The sequence below is a fragment of the Ailuropoda melanoleuca genome, chromosome 15, assembly GCF_002007445.2.
Source record: "Ailuropoda melanoleuca isolate Jingjing chromosome 15, ASM200744v2, whole genome shotgun sequence".
Lineage (NCBI taxonomy): Eukaryota > Metazoa > Chordata > Mammalia > Carnivora > Ursidae > Ailuropoda > Ailuropoda melanoleuca.
The window spans coordinates 33,312,575-33,326,276 of record NC_048232.1 but is presented as its reverse complement, the minus strand read 5'-3'; the positions used below and the strand labels follow the sequence as shown (position 1 = coordinate 33,326,276).

Genomic DNA, 13,702 nt, shown 5'->3' with positions numbered 1-13,702 from the left:
TAAAACTAGGAACTTTTGTTTTTAATGAATTACAAACTAAATTACAAATAATGTTAATAGCAAGAACACTTAAAGACAAGAGGTGGGAGAAGAGAGACAAAAATCATAAAAAGAAAAAAATACTCTTTTTTAAACATTCGCATTACAAAACCCCAAGGTGCGCATGGCAACAAATCCACCCATTCCCACTTAAAAAAACTACTATAACCTGAATGAAATATAAATATAATTGTTCATCCTTCTTTTAAAGAAAAAAATTTTCCCAATGCCCTCACTCAGTCACAGCCCTAAAGAAGTGTCAGCGTTCTCAAAATGATGTCTAAACCCTAACTTCCACTCCTATGGGGTGGCCTTCAGAGGAAGATGGGACCTGGGACATGAAGAACTAAGAATCTTAAAAGGAAGAGAAACATTCAGACAACTTTTCCTTGCCTCATAAGGCTATGGTGAAGCACAATCCCTGTCCTAGAGCTTCCCAGAGAGCTCTTGACCATAGGAGGGACAGATAAGGGAACTAGGGGCCATCATTTCTACTGCAGTCCCATCAGGACTGCAGAGACCGGGAGTCTTGAGTTTCCTAGACTGTTACGTGAGATGAAACACTAAAACTAGGGTATAAACTGGTTGGTCTATTTTTTAACCTAATTCTTTAAAACAGGCCCCTCCCTATGTTTTTGTTTGCTTGGTTTTCAAAAGTTCCAACTTAGGTCGTCTGCTATCAGTTGGCCTTACAAATACAGTGCTGTGGAAGCCTGTCATCCCAAACACAGGAAATAATAATTTCAGGGCTTTCAGAGATTGGGATGGCAAACCCTATGTCGGGGTGGGGCGGGGGGGGCGGTGGGCAGAGAAAGAGTCCGTCTTTTTTTTTTTTTTTTTTTTTTTTAAATACCAGCCCTCCTCAGCAATGACTAAGAAGAGGGGGAGAGGGTGGTGGAGGGACTTAAGTGCATCTAATACTGAAGCTTCTTTTCACTTTCACCTATTTCTCCCCTCCTCCCCTTATACCCCCAGAGTTGGCTGGCTAGGAGGGGAAGGTGGGTGTTAAGGCAGCCAGACAAGATCAGAGGGCAAATAGCCCAGGGCCAAGCCAAATCAGGTCCCTGCTGGAGGAGAGGGTGAGTCTTGGGGTAGAGGCTGAGGGAAGGACATCAGAGTCGAAGGTGGGGTACTGGCTTGGTCACATCCTGGAAGAAGGGGTGAGCCAGAGCTGCCTTTGCCGAAATCCGCTTGTTGGGGTCGTAGTGCAGCATTTGCTGGAGGGAGAGATGTATGCTGACTTCAGTGATATGACAGTGGACTGAGTGGGCAGCAGGTGTTCCAAGAAATCAGGAAGCCAGAATTCCTTTTACCCAAGGCAGAGTTCCCAATTGCCTCCTCCCGAAATTTGAACGGGTGTGCCAACAGGGAGAAAGAGAAGCAGGGGCTAGGGAAATGCCAAGACCCAGGGTCCAGGGTCTCATCCTTCATCCATCCTGGAAAAAACCCGCCCTGGGGGAGTAAATGAGAGGAAATGGGTGCTCATCCCCAACTCTCACCGATAGCAAGCTCCGTCCATCTTCATCCAAGGGAGGAACAACTTTACTAAAATCTTGCCGGGCCCACTTGGGGAAACTTGGCTTATAATCAGGCATAGAAGTAACTCCTGGCCAAACCACTTCATCTGGGGTCCCCAGAGTCCGAAAGATCCGGAAAAGTTGGTCGATTTCAGAATCTCCAGGGAATAGGGCCCGGCGGGTCACCTGAAAATGGGGAAAGAGAAAAAGCCAAGACCCACACTGACGTCAGTGAAAGCTGCTCCCTGTGCAATGGAGGTCCCCACAGGCAGTGGAAGGTCAGCAGGGCCCCATGACTCCCTCCCCAGGGCCTTTCATGGGGTCAGTCACACAGAGCTTGAGACAATGAAGTCCCTTCATCTGTCTCCTCGCCCCCTCCTTCCTTCCCCCAACCATGCCTTTGCAGATCCCCAAGGCTGGGTGGGGCTGGGAGGGGGTGAATGTCTGGGGTGCCACTGACATGTAGCAAGGGGATCCCAAGCCACTCACGGGGTGTGGGGTAGACACTGCGGTCATCCCCCCTCCTTGTGATGCAGCCACTTCTAGATAGGAGCACAGCGGGCAGAGACTGTGTCTTCCATTTCTTCTGTGTTCCCCACAGCACCTAGCATGGTGCTGGGTACACACTAGGTGCTTAACAAATATTTTTGGATGAATTGAGAGAGGAATATGGGCAACTGTAAGGTAATGTACTGGGGGATAAATGCACATTTTATATACAGGCTAATGGTCTCTAAGCCCCCAGTTACAACCCAGATAAAGGACCATAAAACAAATTGATTTGATTTGAAAATGCAGCCCACTCCACTGTTACATTAAAGGGGATGAGAGCTCCCATGAAAGGCTGGGCCTCAGGGATCCTTCATTCTGAAAAGCCAGAAGTTGAGGGAGACATGATTTAAGTCTGCAGTTTAAATAAAAGGGAGGGATAAGGTGAATACAGCTGGTTTCACCATATTCCTGGAACCCTACAGTAAGGTCTACAGGCCAAAGGAAGGAGGCACTGAATGTACTCATTCTCCCAAATATATGCAAACTAAAGCTTAAACAGCTGCAGAAATGATTTAGCTCAAGTCGGGGATAGGAGATGTATATTGAATGCTAAGGCCATTTGAGGGTATACTAACATTGTGGTTGACATCAGGGATGACAGTCCTATCCTTTCCCCCCTACCCATCTTGGTGCTACTCTAGAGAAAAAAAAATCCTATGATAATAGAAGGGTCACAGGTCTAGGCAAAGAAACAGTTATGTTGTTCTTGAATGTGGGGAGGAGTGAGCTGGGTGGAACTCGGGCTTGCCTCCGTACCATCTCAGCAAAGATGCAGCCCAGGCTCCAGATATCTACAGCTGTGGAGTAGTACTTGCAGCCCAGAAGGATTTCAGGTGCTCGGTACCACAGGGTCACCACCTGGGGACAAGAGCAGGAAGGGGAGGGGTGGTGCATGGGGCATGGTGATTCCCACATCTCAGCTCCTCAGTGTTACTCTGCTCTCAGCCTGTTAACAAGCAGCTTCTCTCCCTCCATCTTTCCCATCTTTCTGACTTCCCTCAGTAAAATGACTACATAAACTTCTTAGACCAGAGTTAGCCTCGCCCGTGACTCTGAGGACCATATTTTCTGAACCCACAATTTGCAACCTTCCTGGAAAACCTCAGACAAGTGGTCATAATTTTAATGGTGTGCCATCCAGCTCTCCTGGCTTGGTATCTATCAAAGTCCAGTTAGCCCCACAATATGAACTCGGTGCATACTCTAAAACCTCGTGGGGTGCCAAAGATACTTTCCATCTAGTGAGAGACAAACTGCTTGGCCAGATAGGTTTAGTAATTTTGTGAATGTCCTTGTTAACACCTCGCAGGAAGTTCAGAGAAGAAATGCAGAGAGGGTCTCACCTCATGGGTGTAAGTACGAACAGGGACTCCAAAGGCTCTGGCTAGTCCAAAGTCTGCTAGCTTGATGGCCCCCTCTGCGTTGATAAGCAGATTCTGAGGTTTGAGGTCTCGGTGCAGAACCCGATGCGAATGGCAGAAGGCTAGGCCCTGGAGCAGCTGGAACAGATAGCTCTGACAAAGGAGAGAGAGAGGACTTTGTTTTTCTACCACAGTGAGCTATTAGGGTCTAGTCTCTGACTGCAAAGCTCTACTACAGCCTTTTACTGTATTATATTATAATTACATGTTTATAAGCTATCTCCCATTGGAGTGAGAGGCCTTTCCAGTGAAGACATGGACCAGGTCTTATTCAGTTTTGCATCTCTCTTCCCTATCCTGTGCCTAGCACACTGAAGGTGCTCAATAAATGGGCATTGAATAAAAGTTTGTTGATAGATCAAAAGTAGCTCAGGGAGTAAAGAATCCAGCCATAAAACAGACAACAGACACTCACTGGCTATTTCTCCTACCCAACAGGTGGAAGGGCTTCTTGGAGGAATCTGCCAAGTGCCCTCAAATCCCATTTATCCGAGTTTCATCTGACTTTCCACCTGTGCTACAAAGTTGACTCACTAGAGTTTCAACTTCTTTGATTCTCCTGCCCAGCCCAGGGGTTAATAAGCATAATGAGCAATGAAAGAGCCACAAAAGAAAGGTGTGTGTGTGTGTGTGTGTGTGTGTGTGTGTGTGTGTGTGTGTGTGTAGGGGGATGAAGTCTGGGAAGGAAGCCAAGATCACAAATCATCACTCAGTCTGATTTGCCTGCCTTTAGTCCCTCCGAAACTTGCCCATGTTGGGGAGGAGTTGATGAGAAGGATTACCTTGATGAGGGGAAGAGGAATGCCAGTCAAAGCAGAGGCATCCATAAATTTCTTCAGATCCTGATGCAGAAACTCAAAAACCAGGTACAGTTTGTTTTCTGTGTGGATGACATCCAGCAGCCTAAGGAAGGGAGGTCCAGGAATGGAGGTGAGGAAGAATAATATCCCGGCTACACAGACAGAACACCTCCCAGATACATACTTACTTGACAATGTTAGGGTGGTTAAGCTCCTTAAGCAGAGAGATCTCTCGTATAGCAGTACTGGGTACACCCTCCGTCTCACTTGGAGAGGTTGAGAAAGCAGAGATAGGAATGTGGTTACAAATCCTCCTTTCCACCCAGCCCGGGTCATTCCTTTCCTCCCAATGAGACACCACCCCAGCATCCCCTAGGAAAGTGAGAAATGAGAAAAGGTGCTGTAGGAGTTAATTCACGGGTGGACAGGGAATGTTTTTTGGATACATTAAGATCATTATTTCTTCTTTCCCAGGGGTAGGTAAGTAAAGCCTTCTGGTGGGGGTGAAGAAGAGAGAAGATAACAGAGGGAAAAAATAGGAGTATCCCTAGAGGGGCCAGTGAAGTTCAACTGCCATTCTTTTGAAAGAGGTAGAGAATTCTAAGATGAGGGTGGGGTTGGGCCAGTGAGGAGGGCTCTTCATTCAGAAAGGTGCTCTTCATCGGTTCCCATAAAACCCAACTCCACGGGGAGTCCTGGACCCCCATCTCAGAGGCCTCCTTCCTCTTCCTGAGTCTTTCTGACTGCACATTTGGGGGCATCACTCGGCTTTGGGGGGGAAGTTTCCCGTAGATTCTACAGTGCCCTATACCCTCCAGGGAAACCCTTCACTGTCCTCCAACCCACCTCTCCACTTCAAAAGAAGTCCCTCCCTGCTACCTTCCGGTCCTTGGACTGCTACCCGCCTGTTGGGGTGGGGGCGGGGGGCACTCAAGGAGCTCCCGAGTTAGAGGAGTCCCGGGTACAGAGGCCACTCACGTGTCCAGGCGGATTTTTTTAAGCGCCACCACTTCTCCCGTCACCTTGTTTTTGGCTTTGTACACAACTCCGTACGTGCCCTCTCCGATCTTTTCCACTTTTTGGAAGTTCTCCATGAAGCGCTAGCGAGTCGGGTCAGCCCGGCCCTGGAGCGGGGGCCTGGGAACCCTGCAAAAGGCGGGCCCCGGCTCTCAAGGGGTGGAGGAGGGGGAACAGGGCCCAGCTCTGCGGCCCCAGGTCGAGATGGAACGGAGTGTATCTCTCGCTCTTGTCAATTTGTCCAACTTGAAACAATGTTGCCGCCTCCCCTCCAGTTCCCTACCGCCACCAGAGGCCCCGCCCCTCCTTCCCGCGTTTCCCTAGCTCCGCCCCCAACCCGTCCTATTGGTCAACGTCAGAGCGGGAGGGCGAGCCCAGCGCCGTAGCTGCCGCGAATGACCCCACCTCGCGCAAGTTTAGTTCTGGGGATCCTTAACCCAAGTTTCTGTCTCGGTGGGGAAGCTAAATGTCTTTTTCAAAGGACCTGATTTGAAGTCGAGTTTCTTATTACCTGATTCGCCGTTTCACCAACCCTAGGGAAAATGTGTCTCGCCCTAAGATTAAATTCCACTTGGCCTAGGGACCCTCGTTAGAAAAGCAGGAAGCTAGGAAGCTCATTGTATGGGTTTACCTGGGCCTCGAAGATATTCATCCCGCTTCTCTGCCCACTCTATACTATCTGTTTTGGGATGCAGGGCTTCTGTCTCTTTGAAAGGTTTCCCGGTTTGACTTAAAAAACAGATTGATTCACTAGTCTATGATGAATTGTATGTGTCTGGTACATGTTACATAGCTGACCTTCAATCCATTATTTCCCAGTCAAAAAGGGAATGACCCAGTGAAACCAGAAACTCATTGAGTAGCGGGATGTCCAGGGACCAGGATCCCTTGTCAGTTCTGCCTTTCTCCAGTCCTCCTGCTCCTCCCAAGCCTGTCCTGGAGGGAGAGGAGGAAGGGCTATGCAAATGAGCACCCCTCTCCTATATAGGGGCTTGTCCCAGTCCCCCAGCGCCTTTGGTTGCTGGAAGAAAGAACAAGATGAATCTGGTGCTGAGAAAATCCCTTCTCCATGTGGCTGTGATGGGTGTTCTTCTGGCTGTGGGGGCCACAAAAGGTGAGTGTGGGGTGTGTGGACATGAACAAGTGTGAATTTGGGGTTGCACACCTGCTCTGGTTTTTCCCCTCCTCATGGGAGATACCAGCAATGTTTCAGGCTTCTCCTACCCATTTGATTTAGTGAGGACATGGGCATCTGAGCTCCCTCCCTAGGTGGAGATTTGGGACTGAGCTTGAAAATAATCCCATCTGCTTGGAAGGGCAAAAAAATAGTGGGTCTTTGTGACCTTAATTCTGAGGCTCCCTGGGCAATGAGCTGGAGCAGGGCCTTCAAAAGGGAAATAAGTGGAAGACTTAGGGAATGACTCAGGCACTTGAGATAGGGTATTTTAAATGAGGAATGGCATTTAAGGAGGAGAATGTGGTATTGGATAGAAAAGGTAAGGAGGTACCACCTCCCCTCTTTAGATGGGGATGGGTGAACACAGCTCAGGCTTTTGTTCTGGGGCTGGAAGAGACAGGCAGAGGGGTCTCAGCTGAGCATCACATGAAAGGGCTCTGGGGGATTGGGGCCTCGTGACAGGAGCAAGGAGTGGGGGTGGGGGTGGTGAGAGGGTCTGGAATGTCCCGTGCTGCCCTGAGGGAGGGAGGGTTGGGAGTGAAGAAAGAATGGGGCATCTTATGATTCTCTTGCTCTGGTGGTGGGATGCTCAATGAGATGATTCTAGATCCCCACCCCCATCCCCAGCAGACTCAGCTAGGTTTCCGGTACACATTAGAAATGGAGCGAAGATAGTTTCTCCTGTGCTAAGATATAGATATCATATCCCAGTCTCCCCTTTCTCTCTCTAGATCCCTGGTCTCGCAGACTTCTAGGAAGTCTCCTTGATCTGACTTCCCCTTGTTGTGCTGCAGTTTCAAGTCTTTTCTTTTACTATTTCCTTAATGTATTCTGGAAACATTCTGTTCATACTTGTCCACCTGATCCTCTTAAAAGATTGTGCTTACTTTTTGGATACTGATTTTTTAAATCATAAGAAGACATTTTTAGATGTTCATGAAATTTTATATGAATTGGGTTTGATAATTTTGTCCAGTGTGAAATGACATTGTGCTTATTCAAGACGACGTTCATATTTTTTATGGATACGTATTGAAATTGTAGGGTTAAAATAACAAGATGTCTGGGAGTTCCTTCTAAATACTTTAGCCAACAAATAAACAAACAACAACAAAAGGATAGGTAAAGCAAATGTGGCAAAATGTTGATAATTGTTGTACCTGGGTAAGGCATATATGTAGCTCCATCACACCCCTTTTTCTCAGACCTCTCTCTCGGTCAGTTATAATAATTTTGTCTGCTTGGTCCCCACTCCCCACTTCTGCCTGCCTCTCATCCATCCTCTACACTGCTTGCCGTAGTGGTCCTTCTAAAACACGGATCTGGTCATACGCAAAAAGCTTCTGAAGGTTGAATCTTATGGTATATGAATTATATCTCAGTGAAACAAACACAATCTCCTGCCGTGGCCTTGCCTACAGATTAAAGGGCAACTTTTGCCTGGCGCTCAGGGCCTTCACTTGTCTTCTTGGCCTCATCTCTTATAGTGCACATCAACCACACTGGTAGTCCCTAGCACGCCTCATGCTCCCATGCCTCATGCCTCTGCTCATGTTGGTCCTTCTGCCCAGAGTGCTCTATCCCACAGGCCAACTCCTCTCTCCAATGGTCTTTCCCAACGTGCCAGAGTGGAGCATATCTCTTGCTGTCTGTCATTTTGTTGCACTTTGTGCAGGTGTGTTATGGCTCATATAAAACAGTGCCTTGAATTATTGTAATTTATGGATGTGTCTTGAATCCCTTCAGGGCCATGTCTTATTCATTTCTTAAGTCCTTTGGACCTAGCACAGTGCCTGGAACATGGTGGTTATTCAGTAAATTAAAATGTACTCCCCCCCCATTTTATTATTATGTTCAGTTAAAATGTACTTTGGGTGACATAGAAAAGGGTTATCCCAACAAGGGACTGAGGGCTGATCCTAGGGCCTTCATGGTACCTTCTTTTTAGGACCCAGAGACCAGGACTGGCTTGGTGTCCCAAGGCAGCTCACAACTAAAGCCTGGAACAGGCAGCTGTGTCCAGAGTGGACAGATATCCAAGAGCCTGACTGCTGGAGAGGTGGGAACTTGGCAATTTCCAGGGAGGGCATGGGGTGCGGAGAGGAGCAAGATCTGGGTTGAATGTAGCTTGGGAAGATAGGAAGGGGAAAGGTATAAGGGGAAGAAAAAACCAAGGAGTCCCAGCTAACGCAACTAGTCCTTCCCAGGTGGCCAGGTGTCCTTGAAGGTCAGTAATGATGGGCCTACACTGGTTGGGGCAAATGCCTCCTTCTCTATTGCCCTGCACTTCCCCGAAAGCCAAAAGGTGCTGCCAGATGGGCAGGTCGTCTGGGCCAACAACACCATCATCAATGGTGAGTACCTCTCTACTCCAGACCCTTATTCCAAGGGCTCAGATTCTCTGGTGTCCCAAGTGAGCTCAAGGAGTGCCCCCTTCCCCTCTACTTTTTTTTCCAACAAATTATATACATATTCTATAATATTCATTGTAGAAAAAAATTAAAAACAGAGAAAGCGTATGCAAAATTGGGGACAGAAGGCCCAGTGGACCTAGAGACAGACATGGATTTAAATTTATTAAATATGTTACCTTGGGCAAGTTACTTAACTGTTCTGTGCTTCCATTCCCTTACCTGTACAATGGTGATACAAGGATACCTACCTTGAACGGTTGTTGTAAGGATTAAAATGTGATAATATATAAATAATTTAGCATAATGCCTGCCCTAGGCTAAGGTGAGGCTCTTAAGTGTTAGCTGATGCTCTTATTTTTATCCCACTAGCTAGAGCAAACCACTCTATGGTATATGTGACCTTCCAATCTCTTTCCTCTGTCTATCATTAAGTACATATGAATCTTTAATTCCAGTCTCCATCCTTTCCGCTACTACCCCAAATGGGTCATAACAAAGGGAAGGTACTACGTAGCTCAGGAGTGTTCCCACAGCCCCTCTCTGGGACCACGTTACAAGTTTTGGTGTATAGAAAGGAATGCCAGGTTTTGAGGGTGACTCTGTATCTACCTTTCAGGGAGCCAGGTGCGGGGAGGACAGCCAGTGTATCCCCAGGTACCTGATGATGTCTGCATCTTCCCTGATGGGAGGGCCTGCCCCTCTGGCCCTTGGTCTCAGACAAGAAGCTTTGTTTATGTCTGGAAGACCTGGGGTGAGTCATCCATACTTGCATTCACCTTTTCCTACCTGATCCCCTTTCATTTCGCTCTGTGAGTTTCCCTAATTTTCATTGCCCCCATGGCTCTTTCCTCCATAGTACCTAGCCCCCTCCAACTCTCTCTACTCTAGTTGTTTCTGGGGGCCCTTCCTCAATTATTGTACTATCCCATGGAGCCCCTTATCAGGATTCCTTTCCTGACCCCCGTAGGACAACCTTCCAAGCATTCTCTAAAATAACCACACTCAATACATTACTTGACCTTCCTTCTCTGGTGCGCCGTCTCTCATTTTTCCCCTCAGTTCCCTTTGATCAGTACCTCCCCCACCCCTGCTTTTCTTTTCAAAACCCTCAGGCCAATACTGGCAGGTTCTGGGGGGCCCAGTGTCAGGGCTGAGCATTGTGACAGGCAAGGCAATGCTGGGCACACATACCATGGAAGTGACTGTCTACCACCGCCGGGAGTCCCAGAGCTACGTGCCCCTTGCTCACTCCTGCTCAGCCTTCACCATTACTGGTAAGGATTTAGGAAGGAGCAAGGCTAGTCACAGGGCAGAAGATGGGGAGGCTTGGCCTGACTGGAAAGGGGAGAGGGGAAAAGAGAAAGAAAAATAGGGAAAGGGGACATGGCGCGTAACCTTAAAGGGGCAGAGCCAGGAAGACGTGGGCAGAAGAATGTGGGGCTTGGAGCCAGTGAAGGGCCAGTCAGCTTGAGTCGGAGGGTGTGGCTGTGAAAGGATGGCCCAAGTCTGGTTCTCACCTTTTCTGGCTCCAATCCCAGACCAGGTGCCCTTCTCCGTGAGTGTGTCCCAGCTGCAGGCCTTGGATGGAGGGAACAAGCACTTCCTGAGAAATCATCCTCTGACCTTTGCCCTCCGGCTCCATGACCCCAGTGGCTATTTGTCTGGGGCTGACCTCTCCTACACCTGGGACTTTGGAGACCATACTGGAACCCTGATCTCTCGGGCACTTGTGGTCACCCACACTTACCTGGAGTCTGGCCCAATCACTGCCCAGGTGGTGCTGCAGGCTGCCATTCCTCTCCCTTCCTGTGGCTCCTCCCCAGTTCCAGTCACCACAGATGGGCATGGGCCAACGGCAGAGGCCCCCGGCACCACCGCTGGGCAAGTCGTAAGTACTACACCCGGTCAGGTGCCAACTGCAGAACCCTCTGGAACCCCAGCTGTGCCGATGCCAACCACGGAGGTCACAGGCACTACGCTTGTACAGGTGCCGACTACAGAGGGCGTAGGTACTACAGCTGAGCAGGTGCCAACCTCAGAGGTCACAGGTACCACACTTGCAGAGACCACAGGTACAACACCTGAAAGGTCAACCGCAGAGCCCTCTGGAACCACAGTTGCACGGGTAACAACTAAAGAGCCGGTGGAGCCCACAGCGGGAGAGGCACGCATGTCTGAGCCTGAAGGTCCAGATGCCAACCCGTTCGTGCCCACAGAAGGTATTACAGGTAAGACGGCCAGTGTGACTGAGCTTCATTGAGGTGGGGCACTTGTCGCTACTCTAAAGAGCTCGAAGACTTACCTGGGCCCCAGATGTTACCCAATCCTTTGCTTAGCGATGGAGTCCCGTCAGAGCTCCTACACGAGTTTTAGGCCCTCCAGTCCCTCTTAATAACATGGAATAGATCTGGAGTTCAGGAAACCAGGGTCTTTCCCTAGGCAGCGAGAGCTTGTTGCCTCTCCGTCCCTGAGGACAGCTACTCCCTAAGGAGGCCAGGGAACAGACCAGGGTCATTTACACAGTATTTGCATCTCATTGTCCGTACAAGTATAAATGCATAATATTCTGTCTCAGATTCTCTGAGACATTTCCCACCCCTGGATTCCTATCCCAAAGCAGGTCAACCTGAAATTGTGGTAGGAACACTGAAAAGGTAGGCATGACATGGTGGCATAGGGATGAGTGAACTTGTGTCGTGTCTGGCCCCGGACCCAGCACGGTGTGAGGGGGTGATAAACATTTGGGGTTTCTTAAAACTCCAACTCTACTCCTGACTTTGTGACTCTGGGGTACTCGTTCTGCCTTCTGGGCTCTAGTTTTCTTATCTATAAAATGAGGTTTTCCGGGTCTTGTCTGATTCCAAGCCTGGACCCACCAGCTCTGGCTCTACCTGGAAAAATGCCTGTGTGGCCTCTGCTTCCAGGTGAGTCATCCGTCTCTTCAATCCTCTCCCACCAGGTTCCCAGAGCCCCCTGCTGGATGGCGCAGCTGCCTTAATCCTGGCAAAGCGACAAACCCCCCTGGACTGTGTTCTGTATCGATATGGCTCCTTTTCTCTCACGCTGGACATTGTCCGTGAGTCTCGGCTGCTCTGGGGCTGGTGGAGGGAGGTGTGTACTGCTTAGGGCTGGCCAGCGGAAGCATACTTTGGAAGGAGTTACTCACCGGGACAAGAATATCCAAATTCCAGAGGTTTTATTTGGAAGGCAGGGATGGGATTGGGAAGCAGCCCTAGAGTCTTCCTGTCTGTGGGCCTTTGGAGAGGTGTGCTGAGGCATCCCAGACCTAAACTCTTGCATCTCTGTAGGAGGTATCGAGAGTGCTGAGATCCTGCAGGCTGTGCCATCCAGCGAAGGGGATGCATTTGAGCTGACGGTGTCTTGCCAAGGCGGGTGAGCATCCCACTGGTTGTCCTGAGAACTCTTGGGTTGACTGCTGCATTGCTCTCTGGTGTCTAGCATTCCTTCCCAGTTGCCCTCACCTAAGCTGACGCCTCTTGCAGGCTGCCCAAGGAAGCCTGCATGGACATCTCATCACCAGGGTGCCAGCCCCCTGCCCAGCGGCTATGTCAGCCTGTGCCGCCTAGCCCAGCCTGCCAGCTGGTTTTGCACCAAACCCTGAAGGGTGGCTCAGGGACCTACTGCCTCAATGTGTCTTTGGCTGATGCCAACAGTCTGGCAATGGTCAGCACCCAGCTTGTAATTCCTGGTAGGTACTTGGACAAGAGTTAGGATGAAGAGGGGGAATAGGCAGAGGCTACCTGGCAGGGAGCAGACCCTAACTGAAGCTGTGCCTGGGATTCTGTTCACAGGTCAAGAAGCAGGTGTTGGAGAGGCTCCCCTGTTCGTGGGCATCTCGCTGGTGTTGATGGCTATGGTGCTTGTATCTGTGATATACAGGTGAGGGCCCCACCATCTAGTTCACACCCCCTTATCCCTTATTACCATTACTCATTCTTCCTCAAGAGAAGGAACCACCACTTCTTTTGAAGAGGCACGGTATCCAGAAAAGAGCCCAGACTGGGAAGTTACACAGACCTGGGCTGCAGTCTTGCTGGAGGGACCTTGGGAAAGTAGCTTAACGTCTCTGAGGCTCTGATAAGTAGGGAAACTAGTATCTACCCTAGGGGGCTGTTGTCAGGATTAGAGATAATGTGGGTGAAGTACCCAGTTCTGAAGCAGAAGTACAATAAATGATGATACTGATGACTGTTGTTATTAGTAATATCAAGAGTGGAGGAAACTGGGTGACCTGAGTCCTCTACCTTTGAGAAGGGCAGATCCCCAGGCCTGGAGTGCCAAGGTCCTCAAAGCAGGGAAGGTTGGAGGGTGAGAGGGGAATGGACAGAGGTTACCACAAAAACAAGACAAGATGAATCTTGTTGGTGAGAAGGGGAGGGAGTTAGGATCAAGGTCAAGTAAACCTGGGTCCTCTTTTTTGGAGAAGCACAAATAGGCTTCCCTTGTCCATTGCTAATCAGTTTCTCCTTTCTCCCAATTTCAGGCGAAGAGTTCTGAAGCAGGGCTCAACTCTCCCCCTTTCCCAGCTGCCACGTGGTAGCACCCACTGGCTGCGTCTGCCCCGGGTCTTCCGCTCTTGCCCCATCGGTGAGAACAGGCCCCTCCTCAGTGGGCAGCAGCAGGTCTGAGTACGCTCATGGGATGCTGTGATTTGCTGAGGGTGGACAGCAATGCCTATCTTTTCTCCAGTCTTCCCTTGGAGACTACCATTACCTGAAATAAATCCTTAGAACCTGGTGCTGGT

General features: G+C 49.5%; 2 protein-coding genes across 7 annotated transcripts; one reads left to right on the top strand and one right to left on the bottom strand.

Moving 5' to 3' along the window:
- Positions 1-6: 6 nt before the first annotated feature.
- Positions 7-5,658, bottom strand: CDK2 (cyclin dependent kinase 2). 3 transcript variants are annotated; one of them, XM_011220701.3, is made up of 8 exons: positions 5,308-5,658; positions 4,518-4,595; positions 4,312-4,432; positions 3,452-3,622; positions 2,865-2,966; positions 2,046-2,189; positions 1,539-1,742; positions 7-1,256 (listed from the first exon to the last, which is right to left on the bottom strand). In XM_011220701.3, the coding sequence occupies exons 1-8, from the start codon at positions 5,421-5,423 to the stop codon at positions 1,152-1,154; spliced, it is 1,041 nt and encodes a 346-aa protein (XP_011219003.1). In that variant the 5' UTR covers positions 5,424-5,658; the 3' UTR covers positions 7-1,151. The 3 variants fall into 3 exon arrangements, with proteins under 3 accessions (XP_011219003.1, XP_002916102.1, XP_034499354.1); XM_002916056.4 differs by lacking the exon at positions 2,046-2,189 and having other exon boundaries at positions 5,308-5,655; XM_034643463.1 differs by lacking the exons at positions 2,046-2,189; positions 2,865-2,966 and having other exon boundaries at positions 5,308-5,656.
- Positions 4,662-13,689, top strand: PMEL (premelanosome protein). Of its 4 annotated transcripts, XM_034643461.1 has the most exons (13): positions 5,723-5,799; positions 6,335-6,460; positions 8,472-8,582; positions 8,731-8,877; positions 9,554-9,688; positions 10,050-10,211; positions 10,476-10,825; positions 10,925-11,165; positions 11,897-12,013; positions 12,246-12,330; positions 12,441-12,646; positions 12,750-12,837; positions 13,442-13,689. In XM_034643461.1, the coding sequence occupies exons 1-13, from the start codon at positions 5,742-5,744 to the stop codon at positions 13,584-13,586; spliced, it is 1,971 nt and encodes a 656-aa protein (XP_034499352.1). In that variant the 5' UTR covers positions 5,723-5,741; the 3' UTR covers positions 13,587-13,689. The 4 variants fall into 4 exon arrangements, with proteins under 4 accessions (XP_034499350.1, XP_034499353.1, XP_034499352.1 ...); XM_034643459.1 differs by lacking the exon at positions 5,723-5,799 and adding an exon at positions 4,662-4,809 and having other exon boundaries at positions 10,476-11,165; positions 13,442-13,586; XM_019796142.2 differs by having other exon boundaries at positions 10,476-11,165.
- Positions 13,690-13,702: the final 13 nt, after the last annotated feature.

Bases quoted from the DNA above. Each gene is read 5' to 3' on its own strand.
- CDK2 (XM_011220701.3), bottom strand. From the start codon at position 5,423: ATGGAGAACTTCCAAAAAGTGGAAAAGATCGGAGAGGGCACGTACGGA. The intron at 4,596-5,307 runs GTGAGTGGCCTC...AACCTCTCCAAG, and splicing joins AAAAAAATCCGCCTGGACAC to TGAGACGGAGGGTGTACCCA. The intron at 2,190-2,864 runs GTACGGAGGCAA...ATATTTGTTAAG, and splicing joins GCTGCATCTTTGCTGAGATG to CACCTAGTGTGTACCCAGCA.
- PMEL (XM_019796142.2), top strand. From the start codon at position 5,742: ATGACCCCACCTCGCGCAAGTTTAGTTCTGGGGATCCTTAACCCAAGT. The intron at 10,212-10,475 runs GTAAGGATTTAG...CTCCAATCCCAG, and splicing joins CTCAGCCTTCACCATTACTG to ACCAGGTGCCCTTCTCCGTG. The intron at 11,166-11,896 runs GTAAGACGGCCA...CTCTCCCACCAG, and splicing joins GCCCACAGAAGGTATTACAG to GTTCCCAGAGCCCCCTGCTG.